The sequence below is a fragment of the Phalacrocorax carbo genome, chromosome 1 (genome assembly GCF_963921805.1).
Source record: "Phalacrocorax carbo chromosome 1, bPhaCar2.1, whole genome shotgun sequence".
Classification (NCBI taxonomy): Eukaryota; Metazoa; Chordata; class Aves; order Suliformes; family Phalacrocoracidae; genus Phalacrocorax; species Phalacrocorax carbo.
The window spans coordinates 57,015,010-57,034,436 of record NC_087513.1 but is presented as its reverse complement, the minus strand read 5'-3'; the positions used below and the strand labels follow the sequence as shown (position 1 = coordinate 57,034,436).

General features: G+C 49.7%; 2 protein-coding genes and 1 long non-coding RNA gene across 3 annotated transcripts; 2 read left to right on the top strand and 1 right to left on the bottom strand.

Moving 5' to 3' along the window:
* Positions 1–430: 430 nt before the first annotated feature.
* Positions 431–6,842, bottom strand: LOC135313850 (uncharacterized). The gene is made up of 3 exons (XR_010373342.1): positions 6,790–6,842; positions 5,959–6,173; positions 431–1,336 (listed from the first exon to the last, which is right to left on the bottom strand). It is a non-coding gene; the product is annotated as an uncharacterized LOC135313850 (long non-coding RNA).
* A 1,695-nt stretch (positions 6,843–8,537) lies between these two features.
* On the top strand, positions 8,538–9,233 carry LOC135313848 (mitochondrial ribosome and complex I assembly factor AltMIEF1). Its single transcript, XM_064454026.1, has 2 exons — positions 8,538–8,692; positions 8,995–9,233. Exons 1-2 carry the CDS (start codon positions 8,548–8,550, stop codon positions 9,231–9,233), a joined length of 384 nt encoding a protein of 127 aa, XP_064310096.1. The 5' UTR covers positions 8,538–8,547.
* A 42-nt stretch (positions 9,234–9,275) lies between these two features.
* Positions 9,276–18,920, top strand: MIEF1 (mitochondrial elongation factor 1). The gene is made up of 5 exons (XM_009511067.2): positions 9,276–9,414; positions 10,589–10,737; positions 10,893–11,073; positions 13,093–13,355; positions 14,463–18,920. Exons 2-5 carry the CDS (start codon positions 10,594–10,596, stop codon positions 15,267–15,269), a joined length of 1,395 nt encoding a protein of 464 aa, XP_009509362.2. The 5' UTR covers positions 9,276–9,414; positions 10,589–10,593; the 3' UTR covers positions 15,270–18,920.
* Positions 18,921–19,427: the final 507 nt, after the last annotated feature.

Sequence of the window (19,427 nt, the reverse complement as noted above, 5' to 3'; positions counted from 1 at the left end):
ATCCAGCACCAAGAAAGGAGAGCTGTTTCTAATGCAATACACTGACTTTTAAAGCTTTGGGGACTACAGATAATGGCTTAAGAAGGGATCTGAAATACTCTGAGGCTAAGAATTCAGAACAGATTTTTCCTTCCGGTGTGGATGATGATGTAGTGTCATCCTGGAGGTGATCCAGCAGCACTTCTGAGCCTGGGGTCCACCTGGACCTACTGGTGGTGTGGCCCCAGAACACCCTGCTTTGGCAAAAGAATGCAAGAACTTGCCAAAAATAGAATAAAAAAAAAAAGATGAGCGTCTGCAAAGCTCCTTTCCACTCTGTAATTTATAAACAGCAAGTAATAATGAACTTTTTCTAAGGATAAATCAAATGTACATTCTGAAATCATTTTCTCTGTAAATGGTTGGATTTCATTTCACCCTTAAAGGGATGCTTAAAAGGAGGAGATAATAAAAAACTTTACAAAGTATGAAAGGAAACCAAGGCGTGTGTGTGGCAGCTTTTATTTCTGATCGCCTGGCAGAGAGGCTGCTGGAAAACAAAACAAGGGAAGTTGCTGCTTCCCACCTTGGCGGGACTGTGCTCCCAAGGAGGGAGCCTGAGGGGGAGCCTGGCTGTTTTGGGGAATGATTGCTGATTTTGTGGGCCCTGGTCAGACCTAATCTTCTGCATGTTAGGTGAGTATGAGCACAGACAGGCACAGGAGCAGGAAACGATGGCTGCCAAGTGGCTCTCAGAAGAGCTGGTGGATGTGGGAATCAGCATCACTGCTCATGAAATGGTCCCTTGTCAGCATCTTGCCTCCCTTGGGTGCACCCACTTTGAGTAAAGCTGTGGAAACCGTGGAGCCCCAAATTAAACCTTCGCCCTGCAGAAATGTCTCTCTGGTGACTGACTTTTCGGCACGCTGTGCAAGAGAACGTGACCTCCTTGTTTTAGCTTATTTTTAAACCTATCTCATGTAATTTTGGCTGTTCCCGTTACTCAGAATCAAAGCCTGGTCCTGCTCCGAATCCTCCTAAGCACCTGGCCTCAGCAGTGCCTTTGGCAAGGGCCTTTCACAAGCTCATTTGCCATCGACAGCTATTTAACTTTTTACCTTTTTAAGTGTCTTGCTCTTCAGGTTCATTCCCGGTTCCATTTAGAGATAGTGACTGTAAACATCATAGGTTAGGTTTCCTTATAATCGGTAGATCTGGCACCACATTCCCTCTTCTTTCTCTTCCACATCAGTCTAATGTTTTCAATTCTCTTGTGGAAGGGTCTCCATCAAACTAGACACTTCTGTTGTGCATTGCTTAGTGCCTTTCTGCTGTTTCTGTCTCTGGAACAAGGGGCCTGGAATAAACATGCCACTCAAAATTAACAGTTAAAACTTTCTTTTAAGAATTTTTAGCATTCTTAGTGATAGTTGTATTTTTGTGCCTGCATAGGGGATAGTCTAAAAATAAATCATTGCCAGAATGCCTTAACTTTCGATTTTTCAAGAGAAGATGAATATTCAAGCCTAGGCCAATGGCAATTTAGCAAGACAGTTTAAGAAATGAGAGTTGACTAGGTTAAAGGTTCTCCCATGTACTTTTCTTGCCTCCAACATGAAGTATTTTGCTGACATTTATATTACTTTAAGAAGTAATGTAAATGGGATTTCTTCAGTTTCTTATGAGGTTTTAAAAGAAGGCATTGACAGAATTGGGACCTTTTTCCCTGGAAAGCACAAGCTTCTGCTGCGGGAGCTCGAAGCACCTCAGTGAGCAAAGGGTTGACTGTTCTACAAACCAGTCCACGGTGGAGACCCTCATTTGCAGGAGCAGTGCTGATGGTCAGCCAAGGATGGGGGCACATGGCTCTACCATGAGCCTCGTATACCATGTCTCAGAGGGTCCCTCAAGACATCAGAAGGGATCTTGGTATGTGCAGTGTGCATCCTGGGTATGGATATGGAGCCTTAAGCACCATATTGAACCAGAAGTGTGCAAGCCATCTGATGCCAAGTAAATCCTGTGTGTTTTGTGGTTTTGGCATCCCAACAGGTGTTGTACAGGGAGCTGCACCATGGAGGGCCTCTGGCATGACCTGCCTGGAAGTGAGCTGTTTCCCCCAAGCTCTTGTTGTATGTCAGGGATGCTCGGTGCCTGTCACAGGCACTGTGCAACACTGCTCAGTGGGGTCGAGGCTGTGGCAGACCCTCTGTCTCTGCCTCATGGAGGGGCTTGCTCTGTCTGTTCCTGACTGATGCCTGCAGCAGGTTTGCTGATCAGGGGATGGACATGCTGCCAAACACCGGGGTGCTTGGAAACAAAGTGAGTTCAGTATAAACTTACAGCACCATTTAGAAAGCTGGAAGGGGGATACCGAGAGCCTGGCTTGCCGGCTGTTTGTTTTTGTTGCTTGGATACATTTGTTCTCCATGTAAGGACACAACTTAATACTCTGTTTAGCAGGGACAGTTAATTTTTAATTATTAGTCCATTTTTATATATTCTTTTTAAATCTCTCTGCTTTAGTGACTCAGCTAGGGAAGCAGTGAGGTCTCAGCTGCCCTGCAGGCAGCCCATGGAGCAGCCAGGGAGAGTCACCCCAGCCCCAGGGAGAGCATCACCAGCAAATGGCTTCATGCTCATGTGCCCCCAGCTGCAGGCGCCAGCTGCCCTGCTTTCCAGAGCACGGTGACAGAGAGGATTTGGCTGCAGCCATGGTGGAAGGGAGGCATATTCTTGGTCCTGGCAGCGGCACGTGTTTCTGTGGCTCACAGGCATGCTCATACCCCAGCTGTGTCAAACCTTCACCTGGGAGCAAGCTTTGCAGGACTTTGCTGTGTCACTGCAAAATGGCCTCAGAGGAGCCATGCAAAACTGTCCCATCTGGAGAAAGGGCTCTGGGTCACTGAAGTGAGAGGATGACATGAAGGATATAACCCATGGTTGCTTGGGACAGGAGCTTGGTTTGGGGCCAGGGTGCTACAAGCTCTGCCTTTGTGGCTGCAGTGGGGACAAGCACGACAGCAAAAGGTTAAAGGATCAGCCCACGTCAGCTAATGTTTGGGACGTTACTGTAAGCATCTCTGAGAACCCCAAACACAAACCCTAACTTGGAACTAAGGAAAATTTGGCAATCCAGACATTTCCAGCATTTCTGTGTGTGCTTTTTTTTTTTTTCAAGCGAAGTGAGAAGAGGAAATAGGCCTTACTGTTTTTTGAAATACATTATAGCTGTGTAAGAATTCAAATCTTTCAGGGTCATATCTCTCCTCACCCTGCCAAATAAAATACAAAATAAAACTCCATTGTTTTACTCTTATGTTTCCTGTGCCTTACGGCTTTAAACGTGGATCCTCTTGGCTGAAGTCCATCCCAGTAACGATTTAATTTAGGAACCACACTTCACCTTTCTAAAAATAAGGAAAACTGAGAAGAAGATCAACTAAGCTGTGCTGAATAAAGATCTAAAATGACTTCTCCAGGACCTCAAATTAAAGAAAATATGTTGCCCAGAGACTGTATAAAATCAAATATTGTAAGCCTGCTTCTATGCAGCAAACTCTTTCTTGGCATTTTAGCCCTGTTCTACAGTCTGGAGCTTTTCCAAAGAGAGAGCAACAAATCATCAGTCATATCTCTTTTTCCCCCCCCCCTCCCCCCTCAGACACTTAGTAAGAACCAGGCACACACACAAAAATAAAAGAATGTAGAAAACATCTTCCCACTTCTGTTTGGTTCCCAATGTTTTTAAAGCATTTGACTCAAACTGTTACCGAGGAATGAATGTCAATACTGCAAAACCAGACAAATTTCCCTGAGTAGGACAGAAATAAATCTATATCTGAGGACCTGTGAGTTAATGGGACAAGATGTGCAATAGATGCCTTCACCTATAAAAAGAAAAGAAACAGCAGTGTATAGCAGCTCTGCCCTTCTCAGGTTGTATATATGCACATGGGTCCAAACCCTGTGTGGTGCTGGGAGTCCAGACACCCCTTACCCAAACTAATATTCCATGTTCATGCTGGTAGGACCTCACTGCAGTGGGCAGAGGAGTGCAGAAAGCCTGGGGTCAGCCTGCGCAGCCCTGCTCCGGGGGCTGGCGCCATCAGCTGCAAGCTCTCAGCTCTCTGCAGACACTTCTAGCACAGAAAGCCCACGAGGCTGTCGGAGTGATGCAAAATTGCAAGGATAACAGCACTCACAAAAGCAGGGTCTCTGAATGGCTCTGGAAACCTTCTGCAGCATGCAGCTGGTGCAAAGTGAAAAAGGGGGAGGGGAATCTTACTAGCCAGGGAATAATAATAAAAAAAAAGTCCCCAACAAACCCAGCCACAGGGTTGAAGAAACACAAGTCATGCTGAGAACGAAGGTGCACACAGACCAACTGCAAAAACACTAGAGCAGCATTTTCAATTTGTTAGGTAATAAAACTGAGCTTCCTCAGCAACCGTCGGTGCAGACCCTCGCAGTGGCAGCAGCTCTGCATCACACAGGAGACTGCTTGCTCCTGCCAGTGTTTGCAGCCCCCTGGGCTGCAGGGCTGGAGGTTGAGGAGCTGAAAAGCCCCGCTTCAGCAGCAGCTGCGCTGGGAACTTCTCCCTTCTCCCCCCGCGGCAAAAACATACCCTGAGTGTGGCTTCCTGGAATGGCTAGTTACTCTCTGTCACTAAAATCTGGGTCTCGGCTGTAAATCAGGAATGCCCCTTGAAAGAGAGCTGTGTAGCAGTGATCTCTCCTCCCTCGGCATCCGTCTTCCCTCCCACATGCGCTCAACATCAAAGCTGCTGGGGGTTCAGGGAAAGAAGCCACCTGCGCCACCCTTGGCCCTCTGCCCCTCCTGGCTTATTGCAGATGGAGAGCAGGAACCCAAATGCTTGAGAAGAGTAAAGAAGTAGGGCTGCAATGAAAGAGAGCTGTTGAACTGAGTTAGACTGCCAGAAGGTCTCTTGCAAGGTCCTTTTACAAGAAGGTATTAAGGCTATTAAACCCAAGCTCAGATGGCATTGGTGGGTCACTACCCATCTTCCCTCTGGCATTTTGGGATTGCTTTCTGGCTCCTGTAAGAAGCCAGCCTTCTGTTTCCAAGCACAGGTTTTTTCCTGACCCTGACCCTCCAAGATGCCATTTGCAGCTCTGCAGGTCACATTCACCTCCCTGCTGCCAAGGGAGGGTTTGCTGGCTGGTGGCAGGCAGCACAGGGATGTCTCCCTGGCTGGAAATGGTCCTGCTCTTGCAAAATGGGTGATGGGAAGCCCTGGGGATAGCACTAGACTCCCAAGAGCAGAGGCTACAAGCTGGGCTCAGAAGCAGCAGTTTGCTTCTTTTGATGGCCATCACAGCCCATGGCAGTGGCCCCCTGAGTGGGAGGACAAGCTGCAAGCATGAGAAGACCGGCAGAGGAGCGGTGGCTGTAGAGAATCCCAGGGAGGTGGGGAAACGTCTGTGACTTATCCTGGGTAACAGCATGTTATTGTGCCCCATCACCCATGCTGCCCTTGATATTTCACAAGCTCACTTAGTCATTTGCGGAAACAAAGGTCATTATTGTTCTCCAGGTGCACAGCTATGATGCCCTCCCTCCTTTCCACCTGCACCTCACCCCATTGGGGCAAGTAAATTCCCTTTCCTGTGGGGACACAGCCTGGAGGCACGGGGGGCATCCCATTCCCAGTGAGGCCATGGGGAAAGAAGCCACCAGGCAACTGGCTTTGCAGGCAATGGGGCACCGGGGCCAGTATCCCATCAGGGCAGCACAAGTCTTTGGGGCTGCTGGGTGGCTCCCTGCCAGGGTGGCTGCATGCGGCGGGTCAGCAGAGGAGCTGGCTGGGTTGGGAAACACTGGGGAGTGGGGGGATGTTGCTTCACTGTCTCAAGGCAGAGTTCAAGTTTACAACCCCTGGCATGTCACCAGAGGTACAGCACTCACACAGCAGCTGGGACAGTGTTGGTCACGAGTCACTCTGCCGTTGCACTCACCCTTCTCTTTGCAGGACAGAAGGAGTGGGTTGAACTTCCATGCCTGGGTGGAACAGGAGTGGGGAGCCCAGGGCAAGCAGTGGGCATGGTGAGCCAGCAAGCGGCCTCCCCAGAGGGGCTGAGGCAGCTTGGAGGCACGCTGAACGGCGTGGCCGGAGGAGTTCACAACATGCACACACAGCTGCTGGCAAGGGGCCCAGGAGCTGGCGTCAAGCCTGGGGGAAAAAAGAAGAAAGAAACACTAAAACAGGCGCAACCTGAGGGGGCCAGGCTGGGGAGGGGGCACTTATGGAAGCCCACAGTCCTTGGATGCCATGGCAGGAGGGCAGCAAGGAAAGCCTGTTGTTGCACAGCCTCATCCAGCAGATCCTGTTCGTAGCATGTCAGGGGTTTGCTGCACATAGCTGTGCAAGTTTTGATTCAGACTTGAGAGTTTCAGGACTGGGCTCATGAGCACACCTGCCCAGAAGTGGCAGAACCCTGTTGTGAGGAGTGAAGTATTTCTGTGGATCAGCAACCCGAGAAAGAGGCAGGAAGCCAGAAGGAAGGTTCAAGGATCGATTTTCATTCTGGCAGAAAGTTAAGGGTAGGGAATATGAATGTTGCCTCCAAGGTCCCATATAGCTCAGTATGCGAACTGATGATCTGGAAACAAAGATGAGCAATATACCAAACATTTTTAAGAGATGACTCAAAGATATTGACTCTTGAGATCAGAAACGACTGTAAGTAAAATGCAAATGTGGCAAATGGGCAACAACACACATTTGCCAAGATTTAACTGGGCATGTGCAAAGTCAGAAAAGAAAACAAACTGGAGATAAGACTTACAAAGCTCCAGACAGTCTCTAGCAACTCAGGAACGGAGCTGGATGTCACACAAACCCTGGCTCTGTGAGTAGCTGCAGGTTAAAAAGAATGCACACACAAAATATTAGCATGCAGAAGGAAGAAGGGGAGAATAATATGGAAAATATGATAATGCTATTATGTAAATCAGTAGCGTGGCCTCGCTGGGAATACTGTCTGCAGTTCAAGTAAGCCATTCTCAGAAAGGGCTGATTAGGGGCACGGCAAGCTCTCTCACAAAGAGAGATCAAAATGATTGGGGTTGTTTATCTCAGAAAGGAAATGAAGAAGAGGAGATTGGCACGAAGCGAGCCAGCCTGGAGCTTCTGGTTTTCTTCCTGCTCAATTCTATCGCTGTCATATCTGGTGTCACTGAGAAGTGCGTGAAGTGATGTGCTCTCCTCTGCAACACGCGGTTTGCTCTTTCTCTCACCCTCTCCCCCATGGGAGGCACAGCACGTAAGCACTTATGGTTTATATTTTGGTAGGACCTGGGGAGAAGGAGATAGCTAAGAAGGGATTGTTACTCCCCAGAACAGGCATGTAGTAGAGAAGGCGAGAACAGAAAAGGGGAATTCGCATCTGGACAGAGGGGCAGAAGGTCCTGGCCTCAGGAGGCTCCTTCCATTTCCTCAGGCAGACCTTTGAGAGGCTGCCAGCTACTGCCCTTCTCCCAAGGCCCCTGAGACTTCCAGACGAGGCCCCGGGGTTCCTTGGAGATGAAGGAGCTTGAACTGGAGAGGTTATTCTGTAAAAAGCATCAGGGTGGTCAGAGGTACCTTCAAGACACACAGCATTAATTCGCCACTCTCTGCATACCCTGAAGCACCAAAGAAACCTCTGTTTACCCCGCGTTACCCTAGGCAGCCAGCACGCACAGCCGGAGGTGACCGTGACAGCCTGTACTGTGGATGTTGACTCGCTGTGGCGTGCTGAACTCTCCCCTTTCTGACACGAAGCCATTTGATGGCATTTAGGCCTGTCAAAGCCAGAATGACAAAAGGCAACACCTATTAGTGCTCCAGCTGTTCAGGGCCGTGGGGAGCACGCTCGGAGGTGGACGGAGCCGCCAAGACTGACATCCCAGCCTGTTTCGCTGCGGCATACGAAGCCCGGGCTGCTATAATGAGACTTTCCATGGCGGAACAAGCCTGGTGCCCAAGGTGGGCTCAGCGTGGGTGCCCACCCCGGCCCGGAGGGCAGCGCAGGTCTGAGGGGGAAGGGGAGGCTCCTGCCTCCGCCCTGGTTGCAGCTCAAGCCGAGGTGGGAAGCAGCTGCTCCACCGTGGGTCCGTGGGGTCCTGCAGTGGGGGTCCCATTGGCCCCCTGCTCCCCACAGACTTTCAGGGTTTCCCCGGCCCCCACCCCACCCCACCCCACCCCAGCCTCTTCTCCACGGCCATCCCCGCTGAGGAAACCGGCTCGTCACCCCCCCGAGGTGCACGACCGCCTCAAAACAGAGCAGCACCGGTCCCAGCCCGCCCCTTCCCACCCCCAGCTGGGAGCAACGGGGGGCAGCAGTCCCCCCTCCCCGCCGGCAGAGGGCAGCCTCCAGGCGCGGGTGGGCGGCGCGGAAGGTTCCCTCCCATTCGCCGTAGGGTGGCGGGAGCGGCGCCCCGCCCTGCCGGCAGGGGGCGACAGCGCTGCGCCGCCGCCCGCCCCCGCCCGCCCCCGCCCCCTCCCCCGCTCGCGCGGAAGTCCTCCGCCGAAGGGACGGTTTGGGCCCCGGCGAGCTCGCTCTATGATTGGCGGGAGTGGACCGGAGGGAAGGTGGCGGCGGCGAGGTCACGACCCGGAAGCGGATCGGCCATGTTGCCGGGTGACCCCGGGAGCGGTGCCGGGAGGGACCAGGAGCGCCTCCCCTTCCCCCTCTCCTCGCCTTCCCGGTGAGTGCGGTGTGGCCGGTGCCTGCGGGGCCTCGGCGAGCTCGGCCCCAGCCCGGCACCCCTGCGGGAAGCGGGGGCGGCCCCCTACCCGCCCGCCACGGGAAGGGCCAGGCGGCGGGACCCGCCGGTTCCCCCGCCGCGGGCCGCGCGGCCTGTCGCCCTTCGGGAGCCCGTTGTCCCCGACGGTTCCCGGAGGGGCCGTCGCGCCCCTCCCCGGGCCGCGGAGGCGGCGGTGTGAGGGGCCAGGCGGGCGGGGGGTGTCAGAGCTGACCGGGCTCCCGCGCTTTGTCACCTCTATCCAGGACGCCGCCCCGCGCCCCCGGCCCCCATGGCAGCGTGGTCCCGACGGGCCGTCCTGACCCTCTACCGGGCTCTGCTGCGCCAGGGCCGCGGGCTGCGCTACACCGACCGGGATTTCTACCTCGCTTCGATCCGCCGCGAGTTCCGCAAGAACCAGGGGCTGCGGCAGCTGGAGGACAAGGAGAGGCAGCTGGAGAAGGGGCAGGCTTTCCTGCGGAGCAAACTCGGGGGCCTGGTTTAGAGATTCCCTGCAGATCCTTTTGGCCCCGCTCGCTTCCCTCTTCTTTCCAAAAACCTCTTGCCAACCAAAAGAGATGGTTAATGCTCCCTGCCCACAGCTGACTTGAAGAAGTCTGGAAGGTGTTCCCACAGGCGCGCCAGGAGGGCTCTCCTCTTTTCTTTACAAATGTGTTAGGTTACAGGTAGGTCTCTTACAACAATGTAACTACATTCTTCGTGGTGCTATTACAGTCAGCTTTGTGAAAGTGCAGGTTTTTTCTGCCTAGGGATGAAGAGTGACTGGATTCCTGGTTCACCAAGGCAGGAATGTTCCTCCTGAGGTTGTAGCTTGGCCATAGAAAAACCTAAGGGCAGTTTTAAACTACCCAAGTCAGGCAGGCTCTGAACCTTTGAAACTGACTTAGAAAACAGATCTCGAGTTAGGTTGGAAGAGTTTCCTGGTGTTTTCACGTAGGTTCACTGAGGATCCACCTATGGGTACAGTGGTGGCAAAGTGTATTTTACACATGTAGTTGGCCAGGGAGACCCTTTGAATTTAAATATCAAGGTCAGGTTAAATGGGAATTGGAGGAAACAAAAGTACACATGTAAGAAAATATTAACATTCCTGTTACACATGACTTGTATGGGAGTCAGACCCACCAGCCTTGAGGGCAAGAATAAATTCCCAGTGAAAACAAGGGAGCTGTTCCCTTTGCAGTGCGTTGTGGTCTCTGCTGTTGATTCTTGGGTGTCTTTGAAGTATCTGGGCCATTGTCTAAAAGCGAGTCTGGGAGTGAACGCTCTGAGACTGCCTGTCAGCCCTTGGGAAGAGTCTGATTTGTTATGGACAAGCAGTTGACCATCCCTGCATTGCCTTGTTCGTAAGCAAAATTACACGCATTAGATTGAGAATAAGAAAATAAATTGGCATTAAAAAAGCCATACTTTGATTGAGAAGCACAAATTAAAAGGAAGATATCTGAATGGTCATTGAGTTTTATATAATATGCAGGATTTTATTGCGAAGTATTGCTGAAGTAAATCTTTCTGTTTTAAAAAGCGTTAGGCAATTGCACAATTAAACCTGCTTCAATGATTAGAAGCCCCATATCAAATTTGGGGTGTTTTTGTTCAGGTCATAAACAGCTGGAAGCAAACAAATGCTGCCATTGCAGAGCTTGGTCAGTACTGTTCTGGTGTGTCTGGGAATCTTCCTCAAGGGAAGATAGTTAAAGAGGCTGCAGGATTAGGTGGTCCCATCGTATGGCTCCGTGCCAAGACCCCAGAGCTGTGAGCGTGGGGTGGAGTAGAAGGGAGTGACCCGCTAGGGCTGTGTGTTTTGACCTGTTTGTTTAATGCTCCCACTCCTTCCAGGTGAGATGGCAGGCGCTGGGCAGCGCAAAGGGAAGAAAGATGACAACGGCATCGGCACAGCCATCGACTTTGTGCTGTCCAATGCCCGGCTTGTGCTGGGCGTGGGTGGAGCAGCTATGCTGGGCATCGCCACGCTGGCCGTCAAACGGGTGAGCGTGCGGGACAGTGGGGTGGGGCCTGAGCACAGGGGTGCCGGAAAGAAGGAGCAGGAAACAAAAGACTGCGGGATGGTGGCACTAGGCTGGGTAAAATACAAACGTTGGGCCCTTAACAACTCAAACTGTACCTGGTGATGTTGCTTTAGATGTATGACCGGGCGATCAGTGCTCCCAGCAGCCCCACTCGCTTGACCCAGTCTGGAAAGAGAAGCTGGGAAGAGCCAAACTGGCTGGGCTCTTCTTCACGCTTACTGACCCAGGACATGAAGACTAACCTCAGCCGCTCCCTGCAGACCCTTCCCACTGATTCTTCAGCCACAGACACAGGTAAGGAGCAGGGTGGTACTCCTGCATTGCAGAATTGTCCAGGCTCATAAACTCATTTAAAGGAATGCAGGAAAGAGAATACTCGGTCTAGTCCAGGATTTTGATGATTTTCTTTTAAGCAGGTCTACTGGTAACAAGAATTAGAAGTCAGATTGGGAACTAGTGAATAATAGTAATCTATTTGCATTCTTCATTCCTCTGTGATTTCATGGTCTTAAGCTTTATTCTCCCTCAGTCTTTTCTCTTTTAAGCTGAATACTTGCCTGTGTAATCTTTCCTCAGAAAAAGCAATTCCATTCCTTTGAAGGTCTCTGTTGCCTTTCTTTGGACCATTCAATTTTGTTTGGGTATTAAGAGGGGAATATTAAAATTGTGAATGTACTAGCAATTCATAACATTATTTCTTATATTATTTCTGCCATTTTCCTAATAATTTCTCTAATGCTGTTTGCCTATTTAGTGCCGTTTATTACTAATTTAGTCTTCATCGGGCTATAAAAAGTGACCTGCAGTCTTCTTTCTGAGTGGGATATTAAGTAATTTGGAGTCCATTAGTGTTTATTATATGTGTTTCATTGGTTTTTTCCCACCAGTTTTACTTTCTGTCCCTGTCACTTCAGGAGATTTACACTTGGAGATTTAAAATAAAAATCAGGACCAAGCTTCTAACTTGATTTCCAGATTCTCTGCCGTCCTGAAGCTGACTTTCTTGCAATGGATTTGCTGCTGGAGAAATGTTAAATAACTAGACAACTATGTTAAATGGGGTCTAGATCATTTGATTGGAGTCCCCAAAGATGAGGATTGAAGAGTAAAACCATTCATGATGGCATCTTGCTTTCTTGACTTAAAAATAAATAAAAACTTAAGGTGGAAAAATAAGTTTTTTCATGAACAGGCGATGATGAAGTCTGGTTCCCTATGGTTTTATGGGCTATTTCCTTTTCACACCTAACCTCAAATCTGTCCAAAAGACCCCAGTGGGACAAGAGACAGCGGCTGCTGACATTGGGCGAATCGGGTCTGTGGACAGCTTGGTCAGCCATTCTGCATGTGCTGCGTGGCCAAATGCCTGTTGCCAAACAAACGTGCAACAGCCAATTGCCTTAATGGGGCCACTGACTTGGGGGTCTCTCCTGCACCTGTTAAATGCCACAGCCCTTCCAAAGGTCTCTTAGATCTGTCATTCTTCCTTAATTCTCGTTGATAACTTCTGAAACTCTTGGTCCATGTTAAGAGAGGTCTGAAAGATAGTTGGGAAGCATTGACTTATTTCTTTAGAAAAACAGAGAGGAGAAAAGGGGATTTAGAGGATCTGTGCACGTTAGACGTTGCTTAATAAGGCAGACAGCAGTGTAAAGCGTTGCATTGCTGGTATGTGCCTACGGCTGTGCGCTCAGCTTTTTGGCCAGGGAAAGTTTGAGGGAGGTTTTTATTGGGGCTGTGATTGCCTGAGTTCTGCTGGCCCCAACATCTGTCAGCTCATCATCCTGGTAAGTGTTGATCAGAGTCTTGACAACTATTTCTTTTCCAAGTGGCGTGATCTTCTCAGATCTCATGCCCTAGTCAGAACTGGGTTTTGCTGATAGTTTGTAAAAATCCATTATAATGTTAAAAGTTTAATGAGATGGCATGGTGGTTCAAGAGTGTTTTATCCACTGGTCTGGCATCATGTTAAAAGCTTCTGAACTGGTAACGGTGCTGAATTTGTGATGAAATTGAACTGAGGTACTGCCCACGTAGCCATCAAAATTACTTCCTTGTACACGATGTTAGTCTTGTTCTGGCTATATTGCAAATCTAGTAACCTGTTTTAATCTGGTTTGATTCTTGTAGTAGTACCGTTTGAAGTTTTTCAGCACCTCCCATTTGACTGGTACCTGTGTGAAGCATGCAAAATGTCTGCTGAAAGCTTTTTCAGACCTAGGAGGCTGCACTTCAGCACCGCAGATTTTCCTCTGTAGATCAATTCACAGTGAAAAACTGCAGATGACCAACAGTGTTCCTTCTGTCTTGCAGACTTTTTCCAACCCACAAAGCCCAAGCCATCTGCCAAGAGGAGTCAAGTGGAGCTGAAAAAATCCCGCCTTCGTCTATCTCTGCAAGAAAAGCTCTTTGCTTATTATCGGAGGAAGGTAGCTATCCCAGCAGATGAGCAGGCCCGGGCCAAGCAGGCAGCCGTGGATATCTGTGCCGAGCTGCGCAGCTTCCTACGTGCCAAGCTGCCGGACATGCCCCTGCGTGACATGTACCTCAGCGGCAGCCTGTATGACGATCTGCAGGTAATTCCTGGGGCCGCAGGATGGGTCATTATGCAGAAGGCTGACTAGGCAGGGGAATTTCAGGCTTCCCTGCTGGCAGTGCTGGCTCAGCACAACATTCCTCTGTAATAAGACTCTTTGTGCCACCTTTCCCACCGTGGAGCCCAGTGTTGATTTCTGCAATACGGTTTGAACACGCGTGACCAGGCTCCTCGGGCTTTGTCTGCAAATAATTTGCTTTTTGCTGTTTTATTTCTCCGGTTTATCTCAGCCCTTCTTTTCCTCCCCTCTGTGTCTCTCTGGCGCTGTGTTTTTGGTGTTTCTCTGGCAGAGCTCTCTTTAATCTCTGTCCCTTCTATCACTTTCGAAGTACATGATATTCCCTTAGAACTCCTTTGTAGTCATGTAGGTATTCCGCACTCTTTTTTTTTTAATGCATGTCAGACCTGGATTGGACAGCAGTCCCTGCTGCATATCTCCCAGATGGAAAGATGCCCATGGCTATAGCGAGTGATTCAGAGGCACGTTTTTTAGTTTGAGTCAGAGCTCTGGAATGGAGTGTCAGGTGTCCAGTGAAACTTAGATCTGGGGTCTTAATCACATTGGTGAAAAGGGATCTTTTAATGACCTTTTTACGAACAATGTGGCAGACCGGGTGAGGGCAGTAAGTAGTTGTAGCATGGGATAATTAAACCATGGCAGCTTAAGCTTGTCTAGAAACTTAATACTCTGCCTCCTGTTTTAAATAATCATGTGGTGCAGCTGTGCCCTGGCCCAGCTGCATCTCACGTCCAAGGAGTGGACTCAGAGCAATAGGAGGCAAAACGATTCATCTATTTGCAGTCCATGTCAGGTCCCGAAGTATTTAAAGATCTCTAAATAGTACATACTGTCTAAGCACTAGCTTGGGTTCTACCTTGGAGTTATCCCACTGATGATGGGAAATAGTCCTTCAGAATTAATGTCTTTTGACAAAGGGAGGCTGTGAATCCCATGGAGAGAGGAGAGTGAGACAGCTGATCCTCCTTAATGCAAGTTCCTTTGAACAGAGGCTATCTAAAGGTGGTGAATAAAACTGAGTGTGGAGAGAGAAAGCTTGTTCTTATCGATTTTTCTCTCTTGTGAAAGGTAGTGACAGCTGACCACATCCAGCTCATTGTGCCTCTGATGCTGGAGCAGAACCTGTGGTCGTGCATCCCCGGAGAGGACACTATCATGAACATTCCTGGCTTCTACTTGGTGCGTCGGGAAAACCCAGAGTACTTTCCCCGTGGGAGCAGCTACTGGGACCGCTGCGTGGTGGGAGGTTACCTTTCCCCCAAAGCTGTAGCAGACACCTTTGAGAAAGTTGTAGCTGGCTCCATCAACTGGCCAGCAATTGGCACTCTCTTGGATTATGTGATCCGTCCAGCAGCTCCCCCAGCAGATTTGACACTGGAAGTCCAGTATGATCCAGAACGGCATCTTTTTATTGACTTCCTACCATCCCTGACATTGGGTGACATCATCCTTGTGGCCAAACCCCATCGATTGGCCCAGAATGACAATCTGTGGCGACTGAGCCTGCGGCCAGCAGAAACGGCTCGCCTCCGAGCTCTGGACCAGTGTGATTCTGGCTGCCGTTGCTTGTGCCTGAAGATCTTCAAAGCGGTATGCAAGTCAAACCCTGCCCTGGGCCACCTCACTGCCAGCCAGCTCACCAATGTCATCCTGCACCTATCCCAAGAAGAGTCCGACTGGTCCCAGGACATGCTGGCTGATCGCTTCTTGCAGGCGCTGAAGGGGCTGATCCGCTACTTGGAGGCAGGTGTCCTCCCGAGTGCTCTGAACCCCAAGGTGAACTTATTTTCAGAGCTTACCCCCGAAGAAGTGGATGAGTTGGGCTATACCCTCTACAGCTCGCTCTCAGAGCCAGAGGTCTTGCTGCAGACGTAATGGGGCCTTACTTAGGGAAATCTTGATAGGGTTTAGCCAAGGTTGACTTTGATTACTGCGAAATATGTCTCCTCCACTTCTCTCTCTCTCTCTCTCTGTCTCCTTTTGGTTGATTATTATTTCCTGCTGTGGAGTTGGTGCTCCCACTGAATTTCTTGGTGCTACTGGTCCATTTCCACCATCTCTGCCCCAACAGGTACCCATTGGCTAGGGAAAAGAGGCTAAAACTGCAGCTCTGAGATCTTTGCATAGATTCTGCTGATGTTTAAGTGTCTACCAAAAAAAAAAACCCAAACAAAACCTCAAACTATGCACTTCTTTCTTCTGTGGTTCACTTACTGCAGTGAGTCCATTTTGGTCTGAAGAAGGTGGAACTGGGCTGGTAAATCCAGTAACGATTTTAGCAGACTTGCATTGAGGTCCTTTCCTTTCCTCCAGTCTGACTTGCCCCCCATTTCTCTCTCTGCTATACCACACTGTCTCCTCACTTCTGTCTCACTTTCCCTTTTTTTCTTTTTGTGTGTCCATTTGACCCAGTCATGGAGGGCAGACAGAGTGAGATGTTTTGGATAGAGTTTTTTTTCTGTATTTCTGAGTGGATAATGATTACATTGGCAGTATTTAGGGCTGTAGAGCTTAGAATAGGAGAATGCCCATGACCGTGGCTCCTGCTCCTATGGAGCCTTCTCATGTTTTGCAAGCTGGGTTCAGGAGCAAGGGCTGAGGCTTGTCCAGTCTGCTGCAGCACAACCTCCAGTATGGGCTGGTCTCACTAAAGCTGTCATAGGGGAGGAAGAAATCTTTGTGGTCTGGCTATATGATGAGGCCGAAGAAGCAGGGCATGCCATTCCTGCCTAGCCAGATCTGCTGGGTGTTGCTGGTGGGAATGGCCCTGGGAATGGAGGACAGGGCAGCTCCTTGGATGTCTCTCCTGACCTGGAGAAAGAGAGGCTGATTATGGGGGAAGGGTGGGAGACACACATGGGAACTGCGTTTATTTTTTTTATCTGTTCCCCAAGAACTTGTGGGTGTTCTGGTTTACAGGAGGTGGAAGCAAGACTGCATGCCTCAGACGGCTTTGTAATAAGCACACGTAAGCCAGATTCTCACTAGCTCTAAGTCTCTGAAGGTGATAGGACTGAACTGGTGTCATCAGCAAGGTTCTGTCTCATACACTGATATTAGGGTACATATGCAGAACTGGCATTTAGAGATATGTAGGCTTTGTCTTCCACTCCCAGTATGCGTTTTAGTCCCCTCCCTGGCCACCTCAGAACTGAGGCTGGGTGTCCCCTTCCTCATTCCCACACGCTGACTTCGCAGCGCTCCCAGTTTACAATTACTCTTAGAAAGCTGGTGAGGGCACACCTTCCTATTCAGTCTGTTTGGACCTGTTGGTAATGCTGTTCTGCCAACTCCGGTTTATGGCTGCTGTCAAGCCGTTCTCACTCGGCTGCCATCCCATCTGCTGCTGGGCTGTGGTATGGGTTTTGGGGGGCAGCTCCTGCACTGTTGGTATCTTCTACACTAGCCACATGGACTCGGTATACTCTGCATTAGCCTTCTGTCTTCAAAAAGGGGAGAGAGGGTTTCCTCCTGAGTCTGGGGCTGTCTCTCTCTCCAAAGACCAGCGCAGCTATCGTTACAGAAACGTACTTGCCTTTTCCCAGCTTTAGCACCTGTATTTTTCCCCTTGCTGTCCAGCCTCCCTAGCAATGGAGAGGGGTACTGCGGCAGCAGTTTGGAGGGAGCAGGAAGTCTTTTCTCCCCCTTTCAGGGCTTATTCCCCTTTGACAGAGAAGTTTCAAGGTGAGTTTCAGGAGTGGAACCACGGAGGAAAGTCTTCAGCTGTTTTTTTTCTTTTTAGAGGCAGTGCTGGGGGGATGAGGGAGGGAGCATCTTTCTCAGACAATCCGTCCATTTTAGCCAATGCGTCAGACGGTATTCTGTATACAGTGATAATGCAACATTGCATTTTAAATTATTTAATCCGTAGGGCACTGGTATTTTCTAGACTGCCAGATGCGTACTTTGAAGTTTGTGTGTGTATATAAAGTCTGTAGTCTATAAAAGGTTAACAGAAATTCTGTTTATATGATTTTGTGTTTTGTAAGTTTTGCAGCAGTCAGTGTTGGTCAGCTGTTGATTGCTCTTCACTCTGGTTCCCAAGACTTTTTCCCCTCTTCCTTTCCCTGCCCTCCACTGCCTTTCTTATGTCAGCCTTCCTATCGTAAAAGCAGACAGAAGAGACTTTGGAGCCTGTAGGCTATTGGGGAAAATTCCCCTTTCTTCTAATTACTTGAAGGTCAACAAAAATATTAAAATATCCAGGTTGTCAGGAGTTCCCCATATGTTCATTTCTTCAGTGTGATCTCACCCTCACTCAGTGCTGACTCCAGTACCATGGTCTTCATGCAGAACTGAGTAGCCACACAGTTTGGAGTGATCGAAACTATAGATATAAAAAAGGTGACATATAAGCAGGAGAAACCCACTGTCTGAGCTGGCTTGAGGGCCATTGCCACATACATATCCGTATATAGAATTTTTTACATAAATGCTTTTACTTCTTCCTGGCAACCTAATGAATTAATATTTTATGGCCATTTCTTGCTGCTATTGAGCTCAATTTGTGTATCAAATGGAGACTGAAGATGCCTTTTTGCCTTTTCTGTAGACTTTGCTCCACTTCACTTGATTCCCTTCCATCATTTCTTCCCTTCAGTTGTTTCCCCTCCTCTGAGCTAGCCACAAGCCCGTTGTCGGGAGGCAGATGCTCACTTCCTACAGGCAGCCACCACAGTGGGCAATAGCTGCCCTGGCAGTGGCAGTCTCAGCAAAGGCCAAAGATATAACGGGTCACAGGGACACTGTAAAGAGGAGTATTTCAAAAGCAGGGTCAGGCATAAGGGGCAACAGAGGCAGGGAAGAAGGACCAGTGTAAGTATGCAGGAAACTTACACTAATGTTGTACCCGGCCTGCGGGCCAGACAGACTGTTGTGGAGTCTTTCGAACCGGCACCTTTCAGTATTAAATGCAGTACGTGTGTGGATGAACAGCCCAGAGGGCTCTCTTACCTAGGGGCTGGCTCCTTCCTAGTAAAAGCTGTAGCACAGAGCAGGAGGACCTAAACCTGAATGTGAAAAGGGCAGCTCCTGGCCACCTTGCTGGCGGAGCAGCTCAGAGACAAATTGATTGTAAGAGGCCCAGAGCGTGCTCTCAGCTGGTTGCTGCCTGGGATCCAAGAATGTCTGGGTGCGTTTTGCTACAGCTTAGCTCATGCGAGCTTCCCATGAGATTGTCGTCTTGTTCCCTGTAACCACAGGGCGAGGACCAACTTGCTCTGCAGTGGGGTTTCACTGCTGCTGAGCTCCACTGCTAATCCTTCAAGTCACATGGATTTCTTTCCAGTGTGTAAAAGCAATTATGGAAACAAGAGGCTGCTTTCTGCCTCCTGGCAAGCTGCCATCAGGGCCCTCACTCTTAGCATGTGGGTACTCGAAGTGAGAAGTGAAGAGATGATGCCCCATCTCTCCCAGGCCTGGAGGCTGTGGATTTGCAAAGGGGAAAGTCTAAGTGCATGGTCTGTGACAGAGTGCGTGAAATTCTGAAATAAAATGACTTTCCACAGTAACCTCGTTGTCTCTTGTGTGTTTATAAACAAAGGAGCATCTCTGCTTCTGCCTCGGTGCATCACTTTTATGCTGACATAATTCTGCACCACACCGGTGTTTGGGGACTGACATGCCCCTTGCTGATTCACAGCTTTCCCTTTGTAGCTGTGGGTGCTCGGCGCTCTGCAATTTGCCTTGAGAAAGTAATCAGCTCGGTACTGCAGCGTGCTGGCTCCTGGCAGCATTCGTACCAGTCACAAGATGATGCGTAATTATGGCGCATCCTTTCTCTGATAGAGCGCGTGCCTGGACAGGCACCTGCCTTTCATGTGGCTCCCCAGACTTCACAGGCTTTCGTGCCTCTTTAATATTAAACTTCCCTGTGCAGACTCCCCCGCCTTTGCTCTGTCACATGGTGGTTTCTATGTGCCAATCCTCTCCCCTGCCAAATGCACTCCTCTTATCCAAGCATCAGCCTCGAGGCAGGGAGAAAGCTGCTGTGCCAGGGGCCTGTGTCTGGTGTGTTGAAGCTCTGTGCAGTAA